Here is a 20,097-nt window from a genome sequence, read left to right as displayed (position 1 = left end):
GCCACTTTGAGACTCCTTCGGGTAGTGATAAAGCGGGATATCAAATCCAAACTCTTCTTCCCTCCCTCCCTCCCTCCCTCCCTCCCTCCCTCCCTCCCTCTCTATCATCTCTGTTTCTATCTCCATCCATCCATCCATCCACACACACACACACACCGTTTTGACAGGGAATTTGCCATGTGTATGACACGTTTGTTTGCAGGTGTGTTAAATCCATACCTGTTCCAATGCTCCTGCAAGATGTGCCACCTCTCAACATTTAAGACAATCTGATCCTGCACATTTCTTTAGAAATGTGATTGGCTGGGCTCTCATTCCTAACCCAGGACCCATCCCTAGACTCTGTTCCATGTGTTATCATTTTTTAAAGTTTCATTTGTTGCGGGGACTCTGCACACCAGTTAACAGTTTCTAACTTCCTGCTGGCCACCTTGAGGTTTTTTGTTTTTTGCTTAAAGAAAGGTGAGATGAAAATGTTACCTTAAAAAAATACTGCAAGTGTCCCAGGAAGCGAATTTAAAGAGAAGGCAGGAAAGATGGGGGCCAAGAGAACCTTTTCTCTGTTATTCTTTAGTGACGTATGGGGATATATGTAACAGATAAAGGCAGAGAAACTTCCAGGCTCTTAGTATTGGAAGGGAAGGCAGTGCTGTCTCCACACACAGAAGGACAGTTTCAGTTTCTCATTTTTCCAATTTTAAATTATCCATATTTTTGCATCCCCTTGTGATTTTTTCCATTAAGAATCCTTCACCCGCATTTCTCCTAATATGAATGTTTGCATGCAATATTCCCTAATGTAATCTATTTTTGTGTGATTTTCCCTAATAAAACACATTTTTGTATGTTATATTCACTAATCTGTGCATTTTTGTGCACACTTTACCCTAGTATATGCAGTTTTGTATGCATTGCTTGGCTAGAGAACTGCACTGCAAAATTCAGAGAATGCGAATTTTGAAAGATGGCAGTGTTTTGGTTTCTGTATTGTTCCATAAAGTGTGAATTATGTAAGCCCTGGACTGAATCAAACCCTATTTCCACAGAACACTGACACCCTTTGAAAAACGACAAAGCCCCTTGTACGGTGGGAGGAAATGCAGCTGTTTGCTTTTCCAGAAGAGGAAGCAGATTCACAAGAAGATTTAGCCCAATCCAAATCTTACTCTCCCATTTTCCCAATGTACAGGGATGGGACCAGAGTATCCACAGCCTCCATGTCACATGTGTCAATTAGCCCCACCCCTGGGGACTACATGTAGCTATGCACACCAAGGCTCCATCCTTGCAGATGTTTGTGCTGTAAGTGTGGACACCAGGGAGCTGGGACTAGTTTGCACCTGTGACATCAGAGGTATGGCTACTCAAAGAATTCAGAGCAAAATTTCCTGTGTTTATAGAAATGCCCAGTGCAGGCTACAGAAAGAAATACACATGCATTTAGAGTAGTGGATTGCATTTTATATGTCAGAGGGCAAGAGAAGGCTTCAAGCAGTTCCATATCCATCTCCTCTCACCATCAGTCTTTCAGCATGTTGGATAGGTCACCCTCTATTTATTTACTTTTAAATGATTTATTGCATTCTGATCCATATCCATGAGAGTTGTTTCAGCAGCAAATGTTCTTAAAGCCTGTTGCACCAGGATTGCTGAAGATTCCACACAGAAACTTGGCTCGGTCTTTGGGGTCTGCTGTTCTTCTATCAACCTGGAAAGGTTGGTGATCATTTTCTGGGGAATTTCATCTAACCCAAATGAGTTGTAATGATGGGCTGGGTTGTAGAGTGTCCTTCTGACTACCTTCATTTTTCATTTAAGGGCTTTCCATTATCCTTGAACATCCATCTCAATAGTATTCACATTTGACCATCAACTTCTTTTGAAAGTTTGCAGAAATACGTCTTCTGCGGAATCAGACCATTGTTCTCTCTAGCTCAGTAGGGTCTACACTGACTGGCAGCAGCTCTCTAGCATTTTAGACCCTCAGCTTTACCCAGAGATGCTGGAGACTGAAAATGGGATCTTCAGCATTCACAGCAAATGCTCTACCACCAAGCTAAGGCCCTCCATAGACCTCTCTGGTTCTCTTACCCTTTCTGGAGATGTGCTGGGTGTCTCTGTACTAGGCAGATAGACAGACAGGGACCTGGCCTTCTTCCATATGCTTGGTTGTGCTTGGCATAAATGAGCAAAATGTGGGCAGTAGAAAACTGGAAAGATTATCCTGCTGGACTGTGCACTGACTTGGTAAGGCCTGACTATCCTACCCCTACTTGACTCCATCCCCTGCCTTGCTGAGTTAAAATCTGCTCTGGGACAAGTATGAACAGTGGAAGGATGGAAAGCCGGTTTCTGCATTGCCTGGAAGGACATGGCCTCATTCCCACCTTCACTCCAAACAAGAAGAGCCAAGGGAGACACTTCTTCAGGTAGTCAAGGAATAGCGTCAGGGATTAGATCCCTGTAATTGCTTATTTTTCATTTTGGGGGAAAAACACAGCATTTTGGAGCAGGCACACTGACTCCTCTAGCTCACAATATGGGACTTTCCAAAAGTTCAGCCTGAGGTTTTGCAGCGGTCTTCCTGAAAGCTAGCCTTCTCCTGTCCCTTTTTCCTAGCTTGCACTCAGTTTTGCATTCCTCCACCAAAAAAAAGATGATACCCAAAGTGAATTACGCATATATTTTCCAAATCATTTCACTTTTCATTAAAGAAACCACAAGAGAAAAATCTGTGCACACTTTTGGAGGTCTGCGATGCATGCGTGAACATAGATTTTTGAACTGGAATAAAAAATTGTTCATACCAGGATTATTTCAATTTCAGCAGTCCATTTCTCTCTCTCAACCCCACACCGTTTTTGTGTACTCAGCACAGCTGATGATCCATGTACAAAAACCTACAGCTCTTTGCAGATTGCATTCTCAGGATCTACCGAAGAAAGAAATCTACCAAGAAAGCAAGCAAGCACCAGTCTTAATTCTTTCCTAGTCAAGGTCCCTGGACTTCGTTCAACAAAGCCCATTTTGGGGCTTTTGGATAGCTTCTCAAAAACAATCTCAAATGCCGTGGGACTTTAAGAATCAAGTGGAGAAACCAGCAAGATGTTCCGTATGGAGAGCAGGTCAAAATTATTACAAGCATTATTTGCTAAGAATTATTTGGCTCAGCTCTTATCAGCCACCACGGTGATTTTACTGATAAGAAAAACGGGGCAGGTTGTGGGTGGGAGAAGGATTTAAGGAAGCTGATGTTTGCTATGCCAACACAGCTCTCAAGTGCTACTCTCAAACCTCATTGAACAAGCCACCATTGAGTATCCTGTTGCAGGCAAGTAACAAACAACTCTTTTGCAAATTACTTTGCTATCCGAGACCCAACCTCTCCAACCCATTTGAGCTTTGGTGGATTTCTTTCAGTCAGTTCTGCAAACCAGCTGGCAAAGGGTTAGTATGATTTTCTTGTACTCCTTTCGGAAATTGTGATTCAGGGCTCCATAAATCACGGCGTTTAAGCAGCTGTTAAAGTACGCCATGAAGTAACTGCCCGTGAAGAGCCATTTAGGGATGGAAGGCTCCAGTGCTGGATTCAGAGCCACGACAAAACCAATAAAGTTCAGTGGCGCCCAACAGATGGCAAAAAGCACAAAGACCATAGGGACTTCCGGTCGGTGCCAGCGCTTAATGGCGGTCCTGCCTCCGAGCTCCGGAGAAGGACTGCTTCGCAAGTTCGGGTCTTACCCGCTACGGCGAGCGGGGGACCCCTAAAATCCCAGGCGCTGAAGCCTGAGAACAAGGAGACTCGGTGGGCACCATTTGCGCCCCCCGGTACCGTGAAAGAGCCTTTTTAAAGGCTACGGATCGACATCGGGAGTGAGCGCGGTGCTGAGAGTCGCTACCCAGCCTGCGAAGTGAAGCCGCGTCGCCATTAGCGGAGAGCGCCGATTCCTTCCTGAAAAGAAATTTGGACTGAATTCCCGTGAGTAGGAACTGAAAAACAATTGGGAAACTTTAGAAATTGAGCTGAAAGCGGGGGGTTAAATCAAGGAAGTCTGCCTCCCCCCGACTGCATGAAATTTAAAGCAGCGGAACTTTAAACTTGCATCCGATGAAACTTGCTTTCTAAGTAACTGAACCGGGCACGGGGATTTTGGATCTCCCCTCTAGCTAGCAGGGCAGAGGGGAGACGAATGAGACTGTAAATCTGCAAGATCTATTTCAAGCAAAATCCTCTGCTGTCTCGCTCTAAAAGCACGAAACGGTCTGCCTTCTCAGAGCAATAGCTCATTGAACCGACTTTGCCCACAAAGTAATACTATGATACTGTGATACAAAGTTTATACAGTGATTGGCCACAGTGTAATACAAGGGGAAACAACATAGACTGTGAAACTGTGAAACTGTGAAACTGTGGCAATTTGCAGCTACAAGTTTATAGCAATATTGACTCTGACTGTAAAATCCTTCTTTTTTACACCTTTGGACATTCTCCTTTGTTCTTGTATTTGAACTTTTTACTTTATGGCCATTTTGATTTGCTCCCCCTAGAGGGTAATGAATGTTTGACACGGCCCAGGACAGTGGAATTTCCCAGCAGAACAGCTCCCGTGGGAAGTGACCTTGACATGAGTGGTACACAGGAAGAGATTGTCACAAGAGCTAAAATAAGACAACAACAACAACAGCTGCAACAGCAGTCGTCAAAGAAAAGAGGCTCAATTTCAGCTGCAGCTCCAGGACCAGCAGGAATAACAGAACAGGAAAAAGCAGCAGCTGCCTCTATGGAAGCGGTGACAGATGCCTTGCTTAAGATAAATCAAACTCTGGAGTCTTTGACAAAACAAACTTCAGAAAATACGCAAAAATTAACAGAGATATCAGCAAGATTAAATCAGAATACAGAATCCATCAACAAACTGGTAGAGGAAAACGCAACCACACGCCAAATTGCCGAGGATGCGAAAGCTGCTGCTGGAGAGACGCAGGAGAGACTAGAACCGATTGCCAAGAAGGTCTATGAGCACGACGCAACTTTGGCCTTATGGGACTTACAGAGAAAAGAGAGAAACTTAAAACTAAGGTTGGTTCCAGAGAATGAGAGAGACAATCTCGCGGAATACCTGACACGGGAGTTTGTGGGCTGTTGGGATTTGGAGGAAGACGAATTTAAAATCACAACAGCTTTTAGACTGGGCAAAAAACAGGACAGAAAGACCCCGAGAGACTGCTTGATCACACTCAGATCCAAGGAAGAAAGAGACAAAATCCTAGGATTACACTTTCAAAAGGCCCTTCAAATTGGTAACTCAACTGTACAGATCTTTAAAGACATCCCAAAATACATCCTGGACTTAAGAAACTTCTACAAGGATTTGGCCCTCTTGCTAAAGAAAAACAACATTCGTTTTAGGTGGGAATTCCCACAAGGACTGTCATTTGACTATAAATTAAAAAAGGTGAAAATAAAGACAATCCAAGATAAAGATAAATTTCTGGCAAGACACCAGGAGGACCTCCAGAAGGGGACTGTGGACGTACTGGCAGAACAGAGGAGAGCACTAGACATTCTCAACCTTTCGATTGGACAGAAACCATTACCATCAGAAGAAGAGCAACAACTTGGAGCTGTTGGAGGAGCTATAAGAAAACAATAAAATGGCTCTACAATTCCTTAGCTGGAATTGTAATGGACTGAATGGGCCTTTGAAGAGAAGACAAGTATTTCACATTTTGAACAGAGAACAATTGGATTTGATATGCCTACAAGAAACACACATAACCAGAGCCCATAGGAGACTACTTACAAACAAAAGGCTAGGACAAGAATTTGTTTCATCAGATAAAGTTAAGAAAAGAGGAGTTGTAATATATGTGAAAGAAAAATGGGCCCCAAAAATGATTTTTAAAGATGAACAAGGGAGATATTTGGCAGTGGAGATACAAGTACAAGGAGAAAAACTGTTAGTTGTTGGAATTTATGCACCAAACGAAGGCAAATCTGACTTCTTTAAGAGACTTCATGAAACCCTTACGGACTATCTGGACTATAATATGATAATGATGGGAGACATGAATGGCGTGGTCTCTACGAATATGGATAAGTCACAAAGACTAACAATCACTAAGGAAGGGAGACTGCCTAAGACTTTCTTTGAAATGACTGAAAACATGGACTTGATAGATATATGGAGAGTAAGGAACCCTCTGGAGAGAGAGGGAACCTTTTTCTCCCAAGCAATGCTGACCTGGACCAGAATCGATCAAATCTGGATTACTAGTGGTATGGCTCCAAAGATTAAGAAGGTAGAAATCTGCCCAAAAACTTGCTCCGACCATAACGCCGTGAAGATGGAAATGAAACTAACATCAACTGGACAATTTAGATGGAGAATGAATGACACCCTCTTTCGAGACAAGGAAATTCTTACGAAGGCCCAAAAAACTTTAAAAGACTATTTTGAAATAAATTTGAGGGCTGACGTTGAGAAAAGAGTGATCTGGGACGCAAGTAAAGCCGTGATGCGAGGCTTCTTGATTCAACAAAACTCAATAAAGAAGAAAAAACAGAATGAGAAAAAAGAAAAGATTTTGGAAAAGATAAAGGAAGGAGAGAAAAAACTAAGAGCAAAGCCAAAGTCCCAGGAGATTTTAAGAGAGATTAAGCTATATCAGTCACAATATATGGAATTGATGAACCTAGAGATTGAATGGAAGATAAAACAGATGAAGCAAAAGACATTCGAATCGGCAAACAAATGTGGTAAACTTCTGGCATGGCAATTGAAGAAAAGGCAGAAATTAAATACAGTCACAAGTCTAGAAGTGGATGGAAAGAACATATCTAAACCTAATGAGATTAGAAACTGTTTCTTAGGCTATTTTAAAAAGCTTTATACCCAAGGCCCGCAAAATGAAGAAGATATAGACAAATTCCTTGGAAAATTTGGATTACAAAAAATCTCTCATCAAAACAAGATCGATTTGAACCAGAGAATATCAGAGCAAGAGATAGAGGCTGCCATTCAGAATATGCAACTAGGCAAATCTCCAGGACCAGATGGGCTGACTTCAAGATACTACAAATCACTGAAGGAATGGTTGATTCAACCACTGAAAGAAGTCTGTAATGAGATCCTTGAGGGAAAAAGGGCACCTGAATCGTGGAAAGAAGCATATATTTCACTCATACCAAAGACAGAGACTGAAAAGACTCAATTGAAGAACTACCGCCCAATATCTTTACTCAATGTGGATTACAAAATTTTTGCAGACATTTTGGCAAAAAGACTTAAAAGAGTGTTGATGGAGAAGATTCATAGGGACCAGGCAGGCTTTCTCCCTAAAAGACACCTGGCAGACAATGTTAGAAATGTGATAGACATTTTGGAAAAGCTAGAGGTGAATATAAACACCAAAGCAGTATTGATCTTTGTGGACGCGGAGAAAGCCTTTGATAATATTTCCTGGAGCTTTATGTTAAAGAATCTTCAGGGGATGGGGGTAGGTAAAGGTTTTGAGAATGGTATGGCTGCAATATATTCTGAACAAAAAGCTAAATTGATTGTAAATAATGTAGTGACGGAGGAACTTAAGATAGAGAAAGGAACACGACAAGGGTGTCCAATCTCCCCATTACTTTTTATTTCAGTCCTGGAGGTGTTGCTGAATATGATAAGGGAAGACCAGCAGGTCAAGGGTGTCCAGGTCGGAGCTAAACATTACAAGTTAAGAGCGTTTGCAGATGACCTAGTATTGACTTTGCAAGAGCCAAACGCTAGTACGAAAAAGGTGTTAGAAATAATACAACAGTTTGGCCAGGTAGCTGGATTCAAGCTGAATAAACAAAAAACCAAAGTCTTAGGCAAAAATCTAACAGATGCAGAAAAGGAGAAGTTCCAAGAGGAGACAGGGTTGACACTGGTCAAGAAGGTGAAATATCTAGGGGTTTATTTGACATCAAAAAATGTGAATTTGTATAAAGATAACTATGAAAAATGTTGGTCGGAAATTAAAAAAGACCTAGAAATTTGGTCAAGTTTGAAACTGTCAATGCTAGGCCGAATCGCTGTGATTAAAATGAATGTATTGCCTAGAATGTTATTTTTGTTTCAGACCTTGCAGATCCTGGATAAGATGGAATGTTTTAAGAGGTGGCAGAAAGATATTTCAAAATTTGTCTGGCAGGGCAAAAAGCCCAGAATTAAATTTAAAATACTGACAGATGCGAAGGAAAGAGGGGGATTTGCCCTGCCGGACTTGAAATTGTACTATGAGGCAGCAGCATTTTGCTGGCTGAAAGAATGGATGCTCCTCGAAAATACAGACATCTTAGATCTGGAAGGTTTCAACAACTCTTTTGGTTGGCACGCATATTTATGGTATGATAAAGTTAACAGTATCTTCAAGAATCACATTGTTAGAAAAGCATTGTTTAATGTTTGGAGAAGATACAAAGACCTTTTGGAAAACAAAACCCCTAGATGGGTCTCACCAGTGGAGGCCAAAGCAGTGAAGAAACTCAATATGGAGGTCGGATGGCCGAAGTATTGGGAAATTTTGGAACAAGATGGAGATAAGTTGAGATTGCAAAGCTATGAGAAACTGAAGCATAAGGTACAAAATTGGTTTCAGTATCATCAAATAGTGGAATTTTTCAAACAGGACAGGAAAATTGGTTTCCAGATGGAAAAATCAAAATTAGAAACTGAACTGCTAGAACCTAATACTAAGAATTTATCCAGAATGTATAATTTGTTGCTGAAATGGAATACACAGGAGGAAACAGTCAAATCAGCCATGATTAAATGGGCACAGGATGTTGGTCATAACATTATGTCAGATGACTGGGAATGGTTATGGAACACCGGTATTAAATTTACGGCATGTAATGCCTTAAAGGAAAACATTATGAAAATGGTGTACAGGTGGTACATGACCCCAGTCAAGCTGGCAAAAATTTATCATTTGCCCGATAACAAATGTTGGAAATGTAAAGAGACTGAAGGTACCTTCTACCACCTTTGGTGGACATGCCCGAAGATTAAGGCTTTTTGGGAAAAGATCTATAATGAAATGAAAAAGGTACTTAAATGTACTTTTTCTAAAAAGCCAGAGGCCTTTCTCCTGGGCATTGTCGGCCAATTGGTGTCGAAGAGGGACCGAACTTTCTTTATGTATGCTACAACAGCAGCAAGAATCCTCATCGCAAAGTATTGGAAGACACAAGATTTACCCACTCTGGAAGAATGGCAGATGAAAGTGATGGACTATATGACATTGGCTGAGATGACAGGCAGAATCCGTGACCAACGAAAAGAGACGGTGGAAGAAGAATGGAGAAAATTTAAAAGTTACCTTAAGGACTACTATAAACTTAATGAATGTTAATGTGCTGTGGTTTTTAGAAACAAAGGGATACAGTGATATAAGATCAGAACATAGAGAGGACTAAGATGACAGAGGTTGAAAAGTAACAATTGGGAGTTGCTACAAAACTTTGGACATTGGGATGCAGAAAGGGGAGGTATGGGGAAGTCCCAGAAAAGAGGTTTACGAAAATATGTTATGAATTTATACATGTATGTTTGTTCTTTCTGTGTTTGTTTGTCTTTAAAAATTCTGAAAAACCAATAAAAATTTTATAAAAAAAAAAAAAAAAGCACAAAGACCATAAACATGGTGAGGAAGTTCCGGATGTCGTGTGGCTTCATTCTGGGCCGGACGTCGGGCTTGACTCGCCGCCGCACCTGGAGTACCAAGGCCCAGATCCTCAGGTAGCAGAAGCTGACGATGGCAATGGGCAAGAAGAAATGGACCACCACCACCGCAATGGTGTAAAGGGAGCTGACGGACTGGGCAAAAGTGCAAGAGTACACCCGCGGGTCATACCTGAGGGAGTCCACAAAGAGGTTGGGCATGATGGCCAGCAAGGTGAGGGCCCAAACGCCCCCCACGTAGCCCAGTGTGTTGCCGAGGGAGAAGACCTTGTCGTACTTCAGGCTGTGGCAAATGTAGCAGTAGCGGTTCAGGGCGATGCCGGTGATGTTGAAGATGGAGCCAATGACGCTCATCCCCATCAGGAACCCACTGACCTGGCAGTGGAGGTAGCCCATGACCCACTCGTCGTGGAAAATGGCGATCAGGGCCAGCGGGTAGGGGTACAGAGCCACCAGCAAGTCCGCAAAAGCCAGGCTGACCACAAAGGCATTCCCTAGAATTCAAAAGTTGAATAGTTAAAGGCACTTGAAAAGTAACCATTGTTAATAAACAATTAGCAACGTCCTTTTTTAAAAAAAACAACTACCGGTGCCTGCATACTTGTACCCTTAAGCTTCTTGTCTATATTTGAAATACAGTCGTACCTTGGAAGTCAAATGGAATCCATTCCATAAGTCCGTTCGACTTCCAAAATGTTTGGAAACCAAAGCACGGCTTCTGATTGGCTGCAGTCAATTGGAAGCCGTGTTGGACATTCAGCTTCCAAAAGAACGTTCGAAAACCGGAACACTCACTTCCGGGTTTCGATCCTTCGGGAGCCGATTTGTTCAGGAGCCAAGGTGTTTGAGATCCAAGGCACGACTGTAGCTTGAGTTTTCATTCCGCTGCAGAAAAAGGGACTAAATTTCATGACAGCAGGAGTCATGCAGGAACAGAGAGCTGGCTCCTAGGATGGCAGAGTTGGAAGGGACCATGAGGATCATCTACTCCAAGCTGTTGCGATGCAGGAATCTTTTGCCCAATGTTAGGCTTGAACCCGCAGCCCTGAGATTAAGAGTCTCATGCTCTACAGACTCTCAGAGGGTAAACAGCCCACCCACTCAGTAAAAAAATGGCCTGCTTTCACCCGTGTCCTTGTCACTCAGCACAAAAACAAGGGGAAGACATTTGTGCACTTGATGTTCTGGAATTTTATTTATAATAATAATAATTTTTAATTTATATCCCGCCCATCCGGCTGGGTTTCCCCAGCCACTCTGGGCGGCTTCCAACAGAATATTAAAAACACAATAAAACATCAAACATTAAAAACTTCCCTAAACAGGTTTGCCTGTTTTATTTTAATTACAGGTTAAATGAAATAGCCCTTAATCAAAATATTTTAGACGATGTACACTTGAGTTTCTGCCCTTTCACAACTTACCGGTACTTTGAATACTGAGATCATGGGCCTCTGGTATAAGCGGAAAGTGAAATAGAAGTGTGGTCACCCATGCTAATAATTGTGAACGCCTGGTTCTGTTTCACTATTGTTTATGGCTAGAAAGCCCCTGCTGTTTAATTGACCCAAGGACAGAGAAGGTGTATTTATTATTCCAGATATGGATCTCAGCAGTAACCCCAGAGCTTATAATTCTGTGTTTTTCCCACCACCCCTCGTCTATGAAGCATTTATAAGAAGTGTGTCATTATTTTTGCTACTTTATATTAGAAACACTGCAAGCACGCAAGCTGTTTGCAGTGTCTACAGATGGACAAAACCAGCAAGAGAGCCCTACATGTTTATCCCCAAACAGAAGTGCAGCTGCTGTTTGCTGAAGCTGCTCACAGCAAAATTTCAATAGACTGAAAGGCTGTTTGTTCCAGACACCCTGGGTCAGGCACAAGCAAAACTAAGCAGAGAGTGCAAGTGGACACGGCAGAGCCAGCCATATCCTCAGGCTCAAAAGCTTCAGCTGTGTTTTCTACTTGAAGACAACATGCAATGAATTCAAACTACTTGTGCAGAAGTGTGCTTGAGATATTATTGCTCAACGGGGTTTTCGTGTAAGCACAAAAAGGACAGCCATTCCGAGCCAGGTGGTGAGACCAGTTTCCGTCCCATTTTATCTAGTCCAGCCTTCTCCAAACTGATGACCTCTAGATGTTTTGGATTTGCAACAGCCCCATTCAGAATAGTCAGTGATCAGGAATGATGGGAGTTGTAGTCCACAGCATCTGAGGAGAGGGGAGGGACACCAGCCTGGTCTGTTATCTTGCATTAACAGGGATTGGTGATGTTTACATATCAGACAACAGCCACATAGGTGAAGCTGCCCAGAAATTATCAAGTAACCTATGGCTTGTAGCCAGAGGCAGAACAAGGTGCGTGTGGTCTGCCCCAGGTGTCATCTCGGGGTGTGTGTGACATCGCCGCAGGCTCCACCTCTGCCCGTCCCTATGAGCACCGCATGGTGGGCTCTGTCCCTAGCCCCTATGGGTGCCATGCTGCGTGATGCAGACCACCCCAGGTGCCCGCAAAGGCTTCCTCTGCCACTGCTCGTAGGCTATCTCCTTAAATTCCTTCAGTGCTTGCTTCATGCACCACTGAGTCCACCATGCCCCACAACCACAAATTCAGTATTATGGGAATTCTGTCAAACCTCCCTTCCCACTGAGGTCGGACAGGACCCCTTCCTGTTGAACTTCCAGCACCTACTAAGGTCTTCTAAAAATTCCAGCAGACATGTTAATTGAAGTCTGCTTTTATAGTTTTAATCTTTTCTGTATTGTATCCCTTGTATACTGCTCAGAGATGCGTGCAGTTAAGTGGTATATACATTATTGAGTAAAATTAAATTATGCAAAACTGTACTAAAACACCCTGCACTTTCCCCACCTTCATGTAGCTGATTCCGAGTCTCTGTGTTTTGGAGATCACTTTGAAGGCAACTTCAGATAATTTTGAATCAGGGACAGGGAAGCCTATGGCCAGATATTGTTGGATACCCCCAGCCAGGATCAGAGCCGTCTTTCCCATAGGGCTTAGTGGTGCGTTGTGCCAGAGCGCCGGCCTCTCGGGGCGCCCCAGCAAGTGGGGAAACTGCAAGGCTTTGCTGGCGGCCTCCCCTTTCCCTGACTGCCCACCAGCTGCGCCCCGTCAACCACATGGCTGACAGGTGTGCAGCTTCCTTCCCAAGCCTCCGCGGGAGGAGAGCAATCCCCGCAGAGGCTTAGGATGGAAGCTGCGCCCCACCAACTATATGGCTGGCGGGTGCGCAGCTTCCCTCCCAAGCCTCTGCGGGGATCGCTCTCCTGCAGAGGCATGGGTGAAGAGTTGCGCACCCCCCATGGTTGGCTCCCTCCCCCCACTATCCCCCACCATCCGTGGTAATTTGGGGGGCGCTGAGTGGATATTTGCACCCTGGCACCGCATCTGCTAAAGACGGCCCTGGCCAGGATGGCCAACTGGACAGCCACAGGGTCCCAACCCCTGCTTTACAAGTTGTGTTTTCTAGAAAGCAGGACATCTTTCAGAAAATGAGGTGGTGAGGGTGTTAAAAATATCTTTCCAAAACAAATCTCTCTAGTCTTCAAAAGAGAGAATTGCTATTTAGAATGATGGTATTTAATAACCAGGGCACTTTCAAACCATCTAGCTATTTTGGGGTGAGATTCAATCACGCACCAGCTAATTCAGGCTGCACAATTAAGGTTGATTTTATGCTCCTGCACCGTGGACACACTCTCCTAAAAGATTGGATTGGGACTGTGTGTGTTTTGCAATAAGGAAAGTTGCAGGGGAAATGTGCTGGAAAGTGTGGCTAACACACTTGTTTTGATGCATGGCTGTAGCCAGGATTTTTGTTAGGGGGGAGGCAGCCAAAGTTGTTCAGCTTTTTTTTAGGAGATGCCCCCCCAAGTTGTTGAGCTTTTTGGGGAAAATATACCTGCCCCAAGGAGGACATTAACGAAGGCAGGCTTCTCCAGGGGAGGGATGGGCACAACCTCAGTTAATTGAGTTCTTTCATTGCTTTTCAAATATTTTTCTGGATCTAGGGTTACGCCCATATCATCTAATGTCCCTGCAAACAGTGCTCAATAAACATGCCACCTGCACCCTAGAAAGGGAGTTTGTTCAGGACGCAGGTGCCCTTGAATGAACCCAAGGTGGCATCCTGCACTTCTTCTGACCAAGAAGGAGGGTCCTGCTCAGACAGCAAATATCTGCATGCCTAAATAAAAGAAACATAATGTCTTCTGCATTTCATCATAAATTGTGGGGGAGAAATGCCTCTCCAGAATCTAATTTGGTGCTACAAGAAAATTTATCTTGGAGATCCTGCTGGGCAGACACAGCATGATATTCTGCTTCTGCTGGAGTGAAGACTCTCAGCAGTTCCTCAGACAGGCGGAGGAGAACGGGTACTTGGAACAAGGAGGGCAGATTCTTCTGCATCCTGCTACCTTTACAGGCAGGTTAAAGAATGCGCAGGTAACCCCGTCCCAGGCAAACCCCGGTCAGTTATGGCAGCATCGGAGGCTGAACGAGAGCGGTGCGGGATGCTGTCTCTGGGGACAGGTGTCCTTTGGCCAGCAATGCCATTACCTGCTTTCCTCAGCTTCTTGTTCTTGTACACGGACAGGATCACCAGCAGGTTGCCCAGAATGTCCACGGCGATGGTGACAATGAGGACGACAGCGAGGAGGGCCGCCACCCAAACGGGATAGGGACCAGCCTCTTCCCTTTCCAGCCGGGCAGACTGGTTCTTCAGCGGCAGCCACCCTTCCTCTTCCATCCTCGCTTATCGGGGGTTGGGGTGGGGGGCGCCCACCACCTCCGATTTCCGGGCGGGGGGAGGTGAGCGTGCAGGGCAATCGAGGGCGACCCCCAGTTTGAGAGGAGGAAGCTCATCGCACGGGGATCGAGGGCAACGCTTCCCAGGCTCCTGCCAAAGCCGGGCGCGAAGGAAGAGCCCAGCAACGCTGCATGGCCCCTTTGGAAACCGGCGCAGAAAACACTAAGGCCGGAGGAGAGCGTTGCGCGCCGCCTTGCAGAAGTTTTGCAGAGAAGTTGCTCGCGGCGGGGAGAGGCGCATGGCCTGGACTCCTCCTCCTTCTCGCCTCGTGGTAAATCCTGGTGACTCGCAGGCAGCCGGGTGGAAAGACTCTTGCCGGCCGATCCACAACTCCGGGGTTTGGCAAAGTCTCAAGGCAAGGGCGGAGGACTCGGGGAAATCTTCCCGGCTGGTTTCGTCTGAGCGCTCCGTTCCCCGATCCCGTCTCGCCTTTTCTTATGAGCCGCGGACGGATCGTCCAGAAGCTGCTGCGCCCAACGAGATCTCCCGGCTCCTGAAAGTCGTGCAAGCGAGGCTGAGTAGCGGGGAGAGCAGCTGAGAGTGACCGCGGGACACTTGGAGAGGAGGAAGAGTGTGGGCTCGTCGAGGGAGCCTAGCCACGCCGCAGCTGCTATGACCACACTTCCAGTTCAGTTCAGGGCGCGCTCACGCACGGGAAGGACCGACCATCTGCTCTGCCCCTGCCTAATGCAGACGGGCTCGGGTTCAATCCCCAGCGTGCCCAAGTAGGGCCGTGACTATCCACCGAGAGGCGTCGAGCCGCCTCTCGGCGCAGACAAACATTCAGCTGCATGGGACGGATGCTCTGACTGCAGAAGGCAGCTTCCGAGGTTCCCGCGGCTGTGTCTCTCCCCCGAAGCTGTTCTTTTCATACACGCGCCTTGCGACCGCCGACCAACTCGCCTCGTATGGATCTGCCCCCATTCATACCCGCGACCCGCCCCTCTCCCTTTCTTGCGCTTTGCCGGCCGCACTGGCAGGCTGGAGGGACGCACGCTGGAGGGGCAAAGTTCTCTGGAGATGCGGGAAAGGCGTCGGCGAGGCGAGATGCCAACTCTTTGCCCTCTTACTTTGAGAACCACCCCATCAATTCTTTCTCTCTCCTCCCTCCAGAACAGCCCCGGGTCTGGCCCGAGGCGGCTACGATTTCGGGGGTGTCTTTCCTACCCTCCTCTAGGCTCTGGATGCGTCGGAGGCAGTGATGGACTGCAGCCCGCTTCCTCCGGTTGTATAGTCGCTGTGCCTGCACTTGTTGCTGCCTGCGGACGCTAGTTCGGGCTATTAACTCCTTCCAGCCCGCGAGGCAGACAGAATGTCTGGCCGGGGCTCTTCAAAACAAGCCTATGTATTCTATCTATTGCTTTTGGTTGTTCGAAGGCTGCTCGATGATTACGTCTGCACACATTCTCAATTTAGTGGGATATTTTCTTTGCAATGAATTACCACCTTTTCCTTCCTATTTACGAATTCCATCAAAAACATTTGAATGCCAGTGGGAGGATGTCATGAAGCCCACAAGTCTTTTCTTTCCTGAACATCTCTCCACCCCGTACCCCGCACCTGATTTTGTCTGGTTGCCAGTCATTCCTCTTGAAAATGGCTCATAGGCGGACTTTTTCATGGGCATCGATGTCATTGATCAGGACAACGAATTTGGCCAAGGCAGAAATAGCATTCTAAGCTTGATTATAAGTTCCAAAACCTTCCGTGAACTGAAGTTTCCTCTTACCTGAAGCTTAAAACGTTCTCTTTGAACTGAATCTTGTATATGTCAGCGAGCCTTGCTTCCAAAATAAGACTTTAGCCTTAACAAAATAACATATTTCCAAGTCAGTGGAACTTACTTTTGGGAGTAAGGCTGTCATTCCATGCACTTGCCAGGAAGAAAGACCATTTACTTCTGAGTAGACATGTCTAGGACTGAGTTACAGTCTTTTATGACCGTCTCCTGGAAGCAAAATTAGCTTCCCCACAAATCTCCCCCCACCCACAAATAAAACTATGCCAAAGTTTTGTGCTAGTTTTACAAAATTACCGATTCGTTTCTGGGCACATGTCAAAATACCGGTTAGCCCTAAATGGCTTAAATCAGAGGGTTCTTGTGTTCTGGGTCTGGTGGCAGGTTTTTCCTGGGCATATGGTTGGCCATTATGAGAACAGGATATTGGACTGCAATGAGCCTTTGGCTTGATCCACTAGGCTGCTATGTTCTTATGCTCAAATCTATGTGCACTTCTTACATCCAAGTATACCCTATTGCATTGTTCAGTGAGATTTGTGACCTCCGAAGTATGCATAGGACTGAGACCTTATTAATAATTGTGCTGGGATATTGTAGGTGTTGGAGTTCATTTGGAAACAGAAGGTTTCCAAATTTTTTGCTAGTTTGTTCCTGGACCCCAATATGTCATGGAGTGGTTTGAGCCTTTCCCAAGCTGGTGTCCAACAGCTGTTGCTGGACTACAACTCCCATCATCTCTGACCATATCGGCCGGGACTGATGGGAACTGGGGTCCAACAACATCTAGAGGGCATCAGCTTGGGGAGACCAGCATCACACACTACCCCAGCCCACAAATATTTTCATGTGATAAAGTCACTGGCTAGCAATGGCTAGACACGGGCTTGCCTTTTCCATTGTGCACCTGTGTCTTAAAAGAAGCAGAGGGCCCAAACATTTATTTATTTCAGGCTTATTTAGATTTTTAATTGAATGGATAATCTATTGCTTTCCTCTTCTAATTTTGGAACCTCTTTGAAGCGCCTATGAAAAAGTGGAATAAAAATGTTTGAAAACAAATAAAACTCCCCCCCCCTTTGAGATCATCACCAGAAGCTCTCCTAGGTTTCCCAACATCTTGCAGATGCCTCCTAATTGGCACCAGGAAGAGGATCTCCAGTGGCTTCACCCCAGCTCTGGAACTCCCCCATTCTGTTGGCCTGACCTAAGTTAGTTAAGGAAAGGAGATGCTATCCCATCAAAATTAGACTGGCAGAACAAAATGCGATAATATGTAGAACTAGCTAGATTATCAGCAAAATTCCAAGATGTCACTGACCAAAATTTGATAGAGAATGGGACGTATACAGAGTCTATCTGTAAAAATGTAAATCCATTGGCAGGCCTGGGTTGACTTTCTGCATGAATTAAGAGTACTTTACAAGATTAATGTAACCGAAACAATTTAGAAGAGGTAAAGCTTAGTTTGTAGTTAAAGAATGTAACTTGGGAATCACAATGGGATGACCGGAGGTCAAGATCACAAAACGTCACATACAATAAGTATTAAGTTTGGAATGAATATTTTATCCCCACCCCCCGTTGATTGCTTTGTGTCGTGTTGTTTTTAGAACCAATAAAGCATAATAATAATAATAATAATAATCCCCAGGTTAGTTAAAACCTTCCCTTTTAGGATATTTTTGAGGGTCACAAAATGGTTGCTCCCTTTTTAAAGTGGTTTGATTTCCATGATTAAGGGTTGCCACATTTCTCTCTGCCCTTTTAGTGTTTCCCGGCAATTTTGTTGCATTTATTGCTGCAGTCAAATTGTTTCAGATGTTTCTAAGTGGGCAATTCTAACCACCGGATCTGGATCTAGTGTATTTGATCCCCAGCCACCACCCACCCCATTGGAGAGGCCGTAATAAAATAAAAATACTAGGAGAATGCTACTACTAATACATTTTCTCACCTCTTGCCTTGGTTAACACAAACCACTTTACACCCATAGTCCACCCACAGTCCCACTCTGATTAGGGCTGCTAATCCATGCTGTTTGTCACCATGGGCTTCTTGAGGCAATGAATGTTTAAAATGAACAAGCTGGGGCTGCAATCTTAGACCTGCTTATTTACTCAGCAGGACTGATCTCTGAGTAGGCACTGGAGTCGGTAAGTACCGGTATTCACTGAAGTGGGTTGTGAAGTAGCAGCAGTCATTTTCAGCAAAGGATTATGAGAAAGGCACACGGATACTAGGCTTCTTTTTCTCTATGGTGAAGCTGATTGGATTGCAGTTTAAGGGGACAGCTCAGCTGGTAGAAAGGGACGTGGGTGGCGCTGTGGGTTAAACCACAGAGCCTAGGACTTGCCAATCAGAAGGTCGGTGGTTCGAATCCCCGCGACGGGGTGAACTCCCGTTCCTCGGTCCCTGCTCTTGCCAACCTAGCAGTTTGAAAGCATGTCAAAGTGCAAGTAGATAAATAGGTTTCCATGCGCTGCTCTGGTTCGCCAGAAGTGGCTTAGTCATGCTGGCCACATGACCTGGAAGCTGTATGCCGGCTCCCTCAGCCAATAACGCGAGATGAGCGCCGCAACCCCAGAGTTGGCCACGACTGGACCTAATGGTCCTTTACCTTTACCTTACAGTTGGTAGAGCATGAGGCTTTTAGTCTCTGAGTTTGTGGTTCAAGCCCCACGTTGGGCAAAAGATCCCTGCATTGAAGGGGGTTGGACTAGATGACCCTCGTGGTCCCTCCCAACTTTACAACGCTATGATTCCCAATTTTAGGGGGCAGGGATTTGCTCAGTGGCCATGGACGGGAATCCAAGATCAAAGGAGACTTCCCTAGAAAGGCAACTGGGAGGAAGACAGTTTGGTTTGACCTCGTTTCCACAAGTTCGCCACCTGGGTCTTGCTTTTATAATCTTGGAACGCCTGCAGAGGCTTCTAGTTAGGAGCAGATAAAAGGCACCCGTCTCTCACAAAGCAACCCAGTTTCTTACATTCAAAGCAGTAGGTCAGAGAGAGTGGCTGGGGAGGGAGGGAGGGAGGGAGGGAGAGAGAAGCTGTTCTAAAATAGCAATTTATTTCCCCTGTCTGTGTCGGCCAAAAGGTTGGGGAGAAATAACAAACCACTGGCTGCTCTTTTCAAGGCAGGCTTCTCCACTGAACTCGAAGGCTCTCTGAAAAGACATTTGCAGCGCACCAGGGTGTGAGGAAAGTGGGCAATGAGGTGCTACTTCCATCAATGCCATTTTCTTAGACAAAGCCGTTCCCTTCTTAAAAGGTCCCTTCTCACTTGCAGCTGCACATCTCACAGTGTGTCTGACTCACTCGAGTGTTGGCAACTGGTTCAATGTCACTTCTAACCCTTCTTTCTTCCCTTGGTTATCTTGAGGAATTTAGGGGATGGGGTGGGGGGCAAAGAGGAAACCCTGCAGAGGTTACAAAGCAGAAACTAGCACAGTCCGATTATTGGTTTAGAATTCTTGTCCCAGAGAGCCTCACAATTTTGGGGGGCACAGAATCCCTGTGGAGACATGACAGGCACCCCCCATCCATATTTTCTGGAAACATAAGAAATTTATTTTTGTTTCAGTGAACTTTTCCATCTGGATGAAAAGGTCTCTGCTTCAGGTTTTAAAACAGTACAAAATAAAAGATACAAAATCCATGATTGTTGGGTTATTCTGCTGTTTTTTAGCTGTTTTGTGGTATGTTTGTAAATTGCTTTGGGACACATGTAAAAGCAATTTATAAATATTTACCACTTTTTAATTTTTTGCTCAGAATTCTCATAGGGAGACACCAGCAGAA

At 45.1% G+C, this 20,097-nt stretch overlaps 1 protein-coding gene across 1 annotated transcript; it reads right to left on the bottom strand.

The window, feature by feature from the left end:
* Nucleotides 1-1,439: 1,439 nt before the first annotated feature.
* Nucleotides 1,440-18,193, bottom strand: LOC308580032 (melatonin receptor type 1A-like). The gene is made up of 3 exons (XM_081181163.1): nucleotides 14,306-18,193; nucleotides 9,663-10,210; nucleotides 1,440-3,647 (listed from the first exon to the last, which is right to left on the bottom strand). The coding sequence occupies exons 1-3, from the start codon at nucleotides 14,493-14,495 to the stop codon at nucleotides 3,417-3,419; spliced, it is 969 nt and encodes a 322-aa protein (XP_081037289.1). The 5' UTR covers nucleotides 14,496-18,193; the 3' UTR covers nucleotides 1,440-3,416.
* Nucleotides 18,194-20,097: the final 1,904 nt, after the last annotated feature.

The sequence above is a fragment of the Podarcis bocagei genome (assembly GCF_964188305.1).
Source record: "Podarcis bocagei genome assembly, chromosome: 2".
In the NCBI taxonomy this organism is placed as follows: Eukaryota; Metazoa; Chordata; class Lepidosauria; order Squamata; family Lacertidae; genus Podarcis; species Podarcis bocagei.
Note: the sequence above shows the minus strand (reverse complement) of the source record. Positions and strands in the feature narration are given on the sequence as shown.

Coding starts and splice junctions, on each gene's coding strand:
- LOC308580032 (XM_081181163.1), bottom strand. CDS start 14,495: ATGGAAGAGGAAGGGTGGCTGCCGCTGAAGAACCAGTCTGCCCGGCTG. Junction 10,211..14,305: donor CAAGAAGCTGAGGAAAGCAG/GTAATGGCATTG, acceptor TTTGAATTCTAG/GGAATGCCTTTGTGGTCAGC. Junction 3,648..9,662: donor TCACCATGTTTATGGTCTTT/GTGCTTTTTTTT, acceptor CCTATGGTCTTT/GTGCTTTTTGCCATCTGTTG.